The 10,302-nt window shown below is 40.4% G+C and overlaps 1 protein-coding gene across 1 annotated transcript in view; it reads left to right on the top strand.

The window, feature by feature from the left end:
- Nucleotides 1-10,302, top strand: part of BCL3 (BCL3 transcription coactivator) — a 54,034-nt gene that overhangs the window by 10,027 nt on the left and 33,705 nt on the right. Inside the window, exon 2 of the mRNA XM_075838988.1 lies at nt 9,376-9,550. Within this exon, the coding sequence (XP_075695103.1) occupies nt 9,376-9,550 (175 nt within the window). The remainder of the gene's footprint in view (nt 1-9,375; nt 9,551-10,302) is intronic.

Below are 10,302 nucleotides of genomic sequence, written 5' to 3'. Positions count from 1 at the left end.
ACTAACTGTTTTTCACTAGTTCCCCTAGAGGACTTGAACCGGCGATTGTTGGATTGATTGTACTTCAATACTAATGTGTTGCAGTATATTGTGATCCTTACAGGCTCCTATTCAGCCCTGCCTCCGGCCTACTGTAGGAGCAGAAAGATGGCAGACCTACATTAGGCCCAATGATAACCATCAGCAGCCCAAGATCTTGTCGCTGGCGGCCGATGGGCTGTCTGAGGGCGGCGCCCTTGCTTTTTAACGGTTAAGATCCTGTGATCGCTATTGACTGTGGTATCTAAGTGGTAAAACAGGTGGAATCAAAGTGATCTTGGATTCCGCCAGTTTCTGTGTAGTGTCAACTGTAACATACAGCCGACACCCGCTCAGTATGGAGTGGGTTCAGCCCGTGAGCCCACTCCACACTTGCCCTTGCCGGCTGCTACGAATGCCATGTACGTGGCATATTGTAAAGGGGTTGAGAATCTGTTAAAGATATCTGTGATATGTAGAAAAATTATTTGATTTCTTGTCTGGAAACTATCAACAAGATGCTGTTGATGGATCTTTTTCTCATTATGTGTCTCTCTTTGGTCCTTTCAGGGCTGCGCTATCTTTTTGTCTGCCGGTTACAAATGGGACATCATGTAATAAACATATCTAAGGAATTAGTGATACACAGCTTATCGCAGTATAATATAAGTACAATTTAACATTCAAACATTTCTGGAATGTTTTGGATTGTGACATAGCTTAGGATGTTCTATGGTCAGCAATGAAAAGGAAGAACAATCAAGATAATTGTGATGACATTATAAAAATAAACCCGATCCTCGGTCAGATACCCAGGAGTAGGCATTAAGGCACATGAAAGGGAAGAAGACAAGACAGAAAAGGGGAAGAGGGGGAGGGGAATATACTCAAAACCAAATTAGGGAAAATATATTAATTATTGAGACCTTTCAAATACGTCAATCCACGATTTCCAAACCACCTACAATTTAGTTTGAGAGTCAGTCCGGAACTAGTTTCTGTCATTCGCCATTTCCCATCCTAATTTATTCTTAAAAAGGGCCTAAGGGCACTGGGTGGGTTTTCTAGCTCCTAGCTATGGCCAATTTGGCCGCCAGAAAAAAGAAGTCAATAATTTTTTTAGTACCCTTCGATCTAACCGGAAGAAGGGCATTTAATAAAGCTTGTTCAAGGTTTTTAATGAGATCAATTCCGGTGACCGAAAGTAAAATATTTGGCCATTCCTGTAAGACGTGGTACGTAGTCCTTATATTGCTGCACTTCCCGAATGCACACTGAAGAGGTTGCTGGGAACGTATGTGATAGTCTATTCGGAACCAAGTACTGAGTAATTTTGTAAATACATCACATCACTTATTTTGAGTTATAACCTGTATTACAGTCCAGAGCTGAATTCCCAATTTTCCAGGCTTCAGAGCTGAAATCTCCCAGCATTCCTTGCAGACTTAATGTCTGCACAGAGCTTGCTTTTGTGATTTGCATTCTGGGAAGTGTCATCCAGGAACTGTACAGTAATATAGTATATAGTAGTATATAAGCTGTTCGAGGTGTCTGACAACAAGCTTGTTGACTGATTCCAATAACCACCAGCTGACTTGTGAATACAGGCTGCAACTCCGAATCAGTCCGAGCTAAGTAATGTCTTGTATTCACAAAGTGCCTCGACTTTTTGTGTAGATTAAAGCTATATATTGGAAAATGGCATATATTTACTTTTATTCTTTTTGATTTATATTAACCAGTTCCATACAAGTATTTTTTTGCTACCACCATAACTTATTTATTTCCTATTATCGCTATAGCTCTATCTTTTCCGACTGGGGTTCCCAAATTTAATCTCCCTTCTTATCTTAGGTATATACTGTATACATACTGTCACGGCAGTGGGGTATGTGGACCCACTAGTCCGCTCCGCCGTAGCCGAGTAGCAACAGGCCAAACAGACACTCGGCGTGGCAGACACTTGGCACAGATAACAAACTTGACTCCGAAACTACACTTCGCGCTGGAACAAACACAATTACGGGATACAGGATAGAGGAAACACTTGGTACAGGATACAACTAAGGGACCATTTGCTAAACGAACATGGGTAGACACAACAACGCTCAGGCACAGGAAGGAGGGCTGGATGGATTTAAATAGGACAAGGAGAACAGGGATAGGCTAGTGAAGGTTATAGTGGTGCGCACGCTGGCCCTTTAAGAGGTCACCAGGGCGCGCGTGCGCAGCCTACGGGAGCAAGCAGTGGGTGGGATCAGTACATGCCAGCGTCCCCAAGGAGGAGGAGGGAAACTCTGGCACGGAGGTAATAGATGCTGGCTGCTGCCATGGGAAGCCAGATAGCGGCAATCGGCGGCATACATGCTCGGGCCAATTTCACTTGAAGCCAAGTAACCAATTTTTGGTACTTTATTTGGAAGGAAACCAAAGTACCCAGAAGAAACATGATAATAGAGAACATGCAAACTCCTTGTAGATGTTGACCTTGGTTGGATTCAAACCAAGGAACCCAAGGCTGCAAGGCAACAGCGTTGACCACTGAGCCAGCATGCTGCCCACACTGGGTTATATTAAATAAATTATACCAGACTGGTATAAAGTTGGTATATATTGTTATGCTTCAGTTTCCAGAAAGTCAACTCTTGTCTGTGTCAACTCTGAAGGAATGTTTTTGATGCCATTAACCTCAAAATTGTACATGGCATCGAAAGTTACCATGTAACAAGCATAAAGGGCGTTTTTTTTTTTTGTTTTTTTTATCCCAGTGGTATTTTTGTACATAAATACACTTTGTATAAATACTGTATATAGGAAAATACTCTTACGGGCATCGGTTGTAAAGCCTACAGATAAAATGACTGGAGGTCCAACTGCCCAGTTAATTTGCTCTAATTATTCCCGAAGAATCCTCCACCTTTTGTATTAATCCAACCATGTGAATCGTCTTGGTCAGATTGCGTGTGCAGACAAATATCGGTGTTAACTCTTCATTCACATTAATTAAAGTTCGGGAAAATATGGGAAGCCTAGAAAATTCAGGTGGTTTCCAGAGCTGGCGTTCTTCTTACGAGCTTCCCGTAAAACACTGGGGATGCACATTGCAACAATGCATAATGTATTTAATATAGTCATGTTTCTGCTTTTGACATTTAACTTGTCTATTATGTCTTTTAGAAGGATGTGACACAATTTTTGGGTGCGGTGCTGGTAACCCTCATATTTGCAATGCTTGTTACGACAATGGTCAGACTTATTACGCTATTCATTCTTTAGCTAACTAAAGCCATCCATACACATAGGATAACTGTCTGCCGAAGTCTTGGCTGAGAGCTACTGCCCTCGACGTCCCCATATGCCTGCACGCTCAATAGGCGAAAACGAGGCAAGCCGCTACCGAAAGTGTCTAACTTATCTCCCGCCATAAGAAAGGATCCGGCATGTTGATATCCTACATTCTTGATCCTTGTTTCTTCCAAGACCTGTTGTCGGGGAACATTTGGGAGGCCCCTATGCACATTAAATTGTTGGTGGATCACTCGAATATTGGTGGTATCCTACAAAATTATTCTTATGTGTATGAGCCATGATTTATAGAAGTTATATGATACCCAATTATGGAAAGTTACATGACTACAGTTGCATAATGGGACTGGTGTGGGATCCATGTACCACTTTAGTTGTATGAATTCCCCCCCCCCCCCTCCTTCACTGACCTCATTGATTTAAAAAATAGAAATACTCCCAGAAATGTATCCAATAGTTTGTATATCTTCTTTCTCTTAGGGTCACCATTATTTTTGGTGGGGACTACAGTAGCGGTGACAGACAGTGATGAGAAAAGTTGTTTCAAAATGAACTTGTTACGTCATCTTGGTCAAATAAAGACATTTGGGCAACTTTAGTATAACTTCTTAAACTTAGACAATTTAAAAGTAGATCAGGCAGGCAGGGGATGTGCCAAATTGATCAGAGTGGTGCATCTTGCTAGACTCGTTAGACACTTTCTCTTCCTTACGTCAATGTTTGGTTGGCTTACTTTAGACCAATATTTTACACCAAAGTTTTGGTGGAATTGTGGCACAATTTGGCACATTTTAATCCATGCCTGCTTTTCTGGACACTTTTCAAAACTGTCTAGAGAGGTGCAAAAAGTGTCTAAAACACATAATAAATCTGGCACTAGGCATGTACGCCAGTTTTTTGGTGCCAATTGAGACAGAATTCTGGCGGATTTAGCTTTGTAAATCTTCTTCTTTTATAGGATTTGGATATATGGCAATATATTGGCTCCATGTGCCCCTCTATTTTTTAAAAAAAATAGATCCCCACATGGGAAGGAAGGACACCTTTAGCCATGGGAAACGTTTTCCTTCTTCCCTCTGCTGGGATCTACAATAATGTTGTGACTATTGAGGAGATATTATACTTAGCGAGTTCCTGTCCCATAATCCCATTGAAGGACACCGCAGCCAACTTCTTCTCAACATGAAAGACCAATAACATAAAAAATAGCCTGTACGCAACAGCACATTATATATACTGTATATATCTCAAAGAGGCTTCCTAATATAAGCCAGAGAGATCTGTTTTGTGGACCCTTTGGAACGGTGGATGTGACTGGTCATACTGGGGACATGGACACTAACAAAGAATCACTGTAAAGACTCAATTATTTGTATCCCACCCATATCAATTACTTGTATCAGACAAATCTGCAGGAACAACGGGGAAAACCAGGTCCTAAAGCCATTAATAGAGTCAAACGTTCAACACTCAGATATGGTAAATACAAGTTCCAAGGAAGATACGTTGGAAAATCCCCTAAAAAAAAATGAAGGCAGAAACAAAAGGAAGTGCGCACAGTGACAATAAACAGATACAGCTAGATGGTTTAAAGATTATGGTAATAAGTCAAGTATGTCTCACGTCAATGTCTCACTTCATGGCTTCTATATCTAAAGATTGACCTTTAACCCCCTTCCCGACATTTGTCGTATCCATACAGAAGCTGAGCCGTTGCCTTCATCGCCGGATGTCAGCGGTATCTTACAGCTGACATCTGGCTGTAATGGCGGGGACCGAATTTAGCTTCGACCCCCGCTATTAACCTCTTAAATGCAGCGCTCAAACGCGATCGCTGCATTTAAGGTGTTTGCAGCTCATCGGAACCCCAGCAATGAAATTGCAGGGGTTCCGGTGGCTGCAATGGCAACCGGAGGCCTAATACTGGCATGGAAGCCGTTCAGGAGCAGCCAAGCGGCAGAGCCTGAACGGCTTCCGTAGCCACCGGCAAGATGGCGCTGGCTCAGGTGCTGAGCCGGTGTCATCAGCGGTGGATGTCAGCTGTATGTTACAGCTGACATCCACCTGTAACGGCAGGAACCGCAGCTAGCTCTGATCTCTGCCATTAACCCTTTCGATGCAGCGATCGTAAGCGATTGCTGCATCTTAGCAGTTGCTAGCAGATTGCCAGCCCTATCCAATCAGAGCTGCCGACTGCTGCTAAGGCAACAGGAGACACAATGGCCTCTTGCCCTGCCACTACGGAAGCAGATTAGGCCCCGCCGGGAGGCGAAGCCTAATCGGCTTGCTGTCCGTGACTAACTGACAGATCTAATACATGGACTACGTAGGTAGGGCAATGTATTAGAAAAAAAAAAAAAAACAGACATTTGGACCTTCAAGTCGCCAAGTGGGACTTGGAAAAAAAGTGTAAAAAAAGTGAAAAAAATAAGTTTGAAGACATAATAAAAGTTTCAAGTAATAAAATAAAACAAAACACAATCGCCCTGTTCCCTTATCAAGTCCTTTATTATTGAAAAAAAATAATAAACCATATATATTTGGTATCGCCACGACCGTAATGGCCTGAGCTCTAAAAATATTTATTTATTTATTGCACGCGTAAAAAAAAAACGTTAAACTATACCAGACTTTTTGTTTTTTGGTCACTTTGCCCTACATATATTGGAATAAAAAGTAATCAAAAAGTCGCACGTATCCAAAAATGGTACCTATAAAAACTATAGCTCGTCTCACAAAAAACAAGCCCTCATACAGCTCCGTCGACTAAAAAGTTATGGTTCTCACAACTTGGCGACAGAAAAAATACATTATTTTTACAACAGTAATTTTATTGTGCAAACGTTGTAAAACATAAAAAAAAGTTCTATAAATTTGGTATCGCCGGAATTGGACTGACCTGCAGAATAAAGTTAACATGTAGTTTATAACGCATGGTGACCGGTGTATAAAAAAAATTAAAATAACTATGTCAGAATTGCGTTTTTTTTAGTTACCTGGCCTCCCAAAAAATAGGATAAAAAGTGATCAAAAAGTTGCATGTACCCAAAATGGTACTAATAATAACTACAGCTCGTCCCACAAAAAAACAGCCCTCATACCACTACGTCTATGAAAAAATAAAATTAGTTAAGGCTCCAATAAGTCAGGAAGTAAAAAATATGCAGTTGTGCCGGCCCGAGGGGAACATTTCTTCTGTTTCAAGAGGCGATTTATCAAGGCCCTAAAATTAGGGAATCAGGAAGGGGAGGGCCCAAACATATCTGCTGGAAGCGACGGTGCCCGTATTATACCAGGACAACACTTTCCCAGCAAAATTCCCCAAACTGCGAAGGTGCAGAGTGTAGACCAAAAGGGGCATAAGAAAGGACGCCATATATCAGCGCGACACCAGCCTGTGCATAAAGGATTGATTCACAGCGTAACACACATATATGGATTATTTTATTGTTTACCCCATTATTATACCACCTGACTATGCCTCTGATGTACTCTGCCCAGCTTACATGTACCCCCACATTATAAACGGAAACACCGGCAATACTCAAACAAAACTACTACCAAGCAAATCCGCCCTCCAAATGCCAAATGTCGCTCCTTCTCTTCTGAGCCCTGCCGAGTGCCCAAACAGCAGATTACGACCACATATGGGGTATTACCATACTCCAGAGAAATTGCTTTACAAATATTGGGTTCTTTTTGTCCTTTTATTTGTTGAGAAAATGAAAAATTTTGAGCTAAATCTACGTCTTATTGAAGAAAAAGAATTGTTCTTATTTTCACTGCCCAATTCTAATAAAATCTATGAAACACCTGTGGGGTCAAAATGTTCACTACACCCCTAGATGAATTCCTCAATGGGTGTAGTTTACTAAATAGTCACTTTTTGGGCGTTTTCATTGTTTTGTCCCCTCAGGGGCTTTGTAAATGTAACATGGCCTCCGCAAACCATTCCTGCTAAATGTGATCTCCAAAAGCCAAATAGCGCTCCATCCCTTCTAAGCCCTGTCGTGTGTTCTAACAGCCGTTTATTACCACATGTGGGGTATTGTTTTACTCGGGAGAAATTGCTTTACAAATTTTGTGGTGCTTTTTCTCCTTTAGTCCTTGTGGAAATTAGAAAAAAATCGCTAAACCTATATTTTCTTTGGAAAAAATGTCGATTTTAATTTTCACAGCCTACTTCCAATAATTTCCCTAGATAATTTCCTTGAGGTGTGTAGATTCCCAAATGGGGTCACTTTTGGGGGATTTCCACTGTTTTGGCACCGCAAGAGCCCTTCAAACCTGACATGTTGCCTAAAATATATTCTAATAAAAATAAGGCCCCAAAATCCACTAGGTACTCCTTTGCTTCTGAGGCCAGTGCTTCAGTAAATAAATATTGAGTTGCATTTCTCTGGTAAAACTTTTTGTGTTACAAATAAAATGGATTAAAAATTAATTTCTGCAAAAAAATATGAAATTTGTAAATTTCACCTCTACATTGCTTTAATTCCTGTGAAACGTCTAAAGGGTTAAGCCCTGTAACGTCCTAGAAAAATAAAAGTATGTTCAAAATACAATGCCAATCTAAAGTAGACATTAATGAGGGATGTTAATTAGCAACAATTTTGTGTGTTATAACTGCCTGTCTTACAAGCAGATGCATTTAAATTTAGAAAAATGGTAATTTTTCACTAAATTTTGGTGTTTTTCACAATTAAATACTGAATGTATCGTGCAAATTTTGCTAGTAACATAAAGTCCAATGTGTCACGAGAAAACAATCTCAGAATCGCTTGGATAGGTAAAAGCATTCCGAAGTCATTACCACATAAAGTGAAACATGTCAGATTTGAAAAATGAGGCTCTGTCAGGAAGGTCAAAAGTGGCCAAAGAGGGAAGGGGTTAAGAGTTAAAATGAGAGCATAAGACACTATGTGAACCCACTATATGGCCACTAAACTGCTTATCAAGGATCTGTACGCTGTCTCCTCCTATGCAGGGACTTGGTCAAGTACAAGGTGGGATGAAATCCCTTCAGATCTCTCAGCTGTTGGCCAATCACAAAACAGAGAGGACTGTCTAAGATACCCATTGGTTAAGACTACCAACAATCAAACCAGCTCAGCGAATAGGACGAAGATACTGTAAATGCGGCACCCAAATTTTAGAGTGGGGGCAGGGGTTGCATAGCGAGCTCAATTGGCTTCCATTTAGCTTCCGGGTGTACTTAAACTGCATGTTTCTAAAGATAGATGCTTTTGAGCAATATCGAAAAGCAGTCTTCTGCCCTAGATAAGATTGTAATGTTTTTGGGTAAGGATTGAAATGCTTAGCTGGATAGTCTTGAGTAATATTTCTCAGGTCCAGTAATCAAGTCCCTACAACAAGTCATGACTTCAGGATATCCCATTGAGAGAATACCTGTGGCAATGCCTTTCGCGATGACCATAATTATATCCCATGTGAAATATTAAGGAAATCCTGAAAATATGACCCGTTGGAGATACTTGAGGGCCAGATCTAGACCAGTGTTTCCCAATTCCAGTCCTCAAGTACCTTCACCAGGTCATGTTTTTAGGATTTCCTTAGTATTGTACAGGTGATAGAATTATGGTCAGTGCTTCAGGAATTGCCTTAGATCTTCTCTCTGTTGGATGTTCCTAAATCATGACCTGTTGGAGATACTTGAGGATTGGAGTTGTAGTTATACATCACTTCCCGTTTGTGCATTGACATTCACTTCTGGATAGTTAGGTAAGATGAATGCAAAGCACATAGGGGATGGAATTGACCACCTCTTAATCTGAACATCCAAGTTATCCAACCCAATCTTGGGTCAATAGGTTGAGATCAATTTTAGACCGTCAAAAGGAAGACTGCATAACCCAATGTCCTTTTTCTCCTTTTGATTATCTGTTGTGGTGTAAATCCAACATTTCCTACCTGGAGGTCTGTTGGGGGAAACGGTATGTGCTCTAATTCCAGAACTGAGCGAGTTCCACCTTTCTGTGAGAATAGCAATACATTTTTTAGTTGACGTACGATTTTTATGCTTTTTTGCAGGGAATACTGCATGCCTCCCACCCACGTTACCCCTGTACCCAACTCCTGTCCCTGCAGCTTTGGAACCACCCATCCTGAGATTCGTGACACCATATCACACAACCTTTGTTCCTACAGACACAGACCTCCAGGCTGACCTCATTGCTGCTACCCAACCAGATGAAGATGGAGACACGTAAGGACCTCAAAAATCCCAGCTTTTCACCCTCTCTGTTTCTTATCTGAACTTTATACACTTTGCTTTATTTATATTTTTAATATTTTATTATACAATAATATATTATACTATTTATAAAGGTGTGTGTGTGTGTGTATGTATATATATATATATATATATATATATATATATATATATATATATATATACAATCTTTTATTATTATTATTTTTTTTATGTTTTACTACTTTTACAAGGAAAAATACAATTTGTTTTGTTTGGCCATATTCTGAGAGCCATAAAGTTTTTTTTATTTTTTTCGTCGAGGGCTTATTGTCTGCGGGGTGAGCTATAGTTTCTATTGGTACCATTTTGGGGTACATGAGACTTTTTGATCATTTTTTTCTTCCATTTTTTTTTTGTAGGAGAGGAATTGACCAAAAAATAGATATTCTGGAATTTATTTATTTTTTTACGGCGTTCGCAATGTAAATAATGTTAAGTTGTAGTAGTTCAGACTTTTACGGACGCGGCAATACAAGTAATTATGTTTTTTTGGGGGGGTTTTACGTTGTGTTCGGGGTAAAATGAGAAAAGGTGTTTTTCTTGAAGATTTCATATTTTTTATTTTTTTTATATATTGAAAACTTTATTTAAGGGGGGATTCACACGAGCGTGTATTGGGTCCGTGCGGGCCGCGTGGTTTTCACGCGCCACGCACAGACCAATACAAGTCTATGGGGCAGTACAGACAGTCCGTGCTTTTTGCG

The sequence above is a fragment of the Rhinoderma darwinii genome, chromosome 10 (assembly GCF_050947455.1).
Source record: "Rhinoderma darwinii isolate aRhiDar2 chromosome 10, aRhiDar2.hap1, whole genome shotgun sequence".
Taxonomy (NCBI): Eukaryota; Metazoa; Chordata; class Amphibia; order Anura; family Rhinodermatidae; genus Rhinoderma; species Rhinoderma darwinii.
The sequence above is the reverse complement of the archived record's forward strand: the minus strand, read 5'-3'. Positions and strand labels throughout refer to the sequence as shown.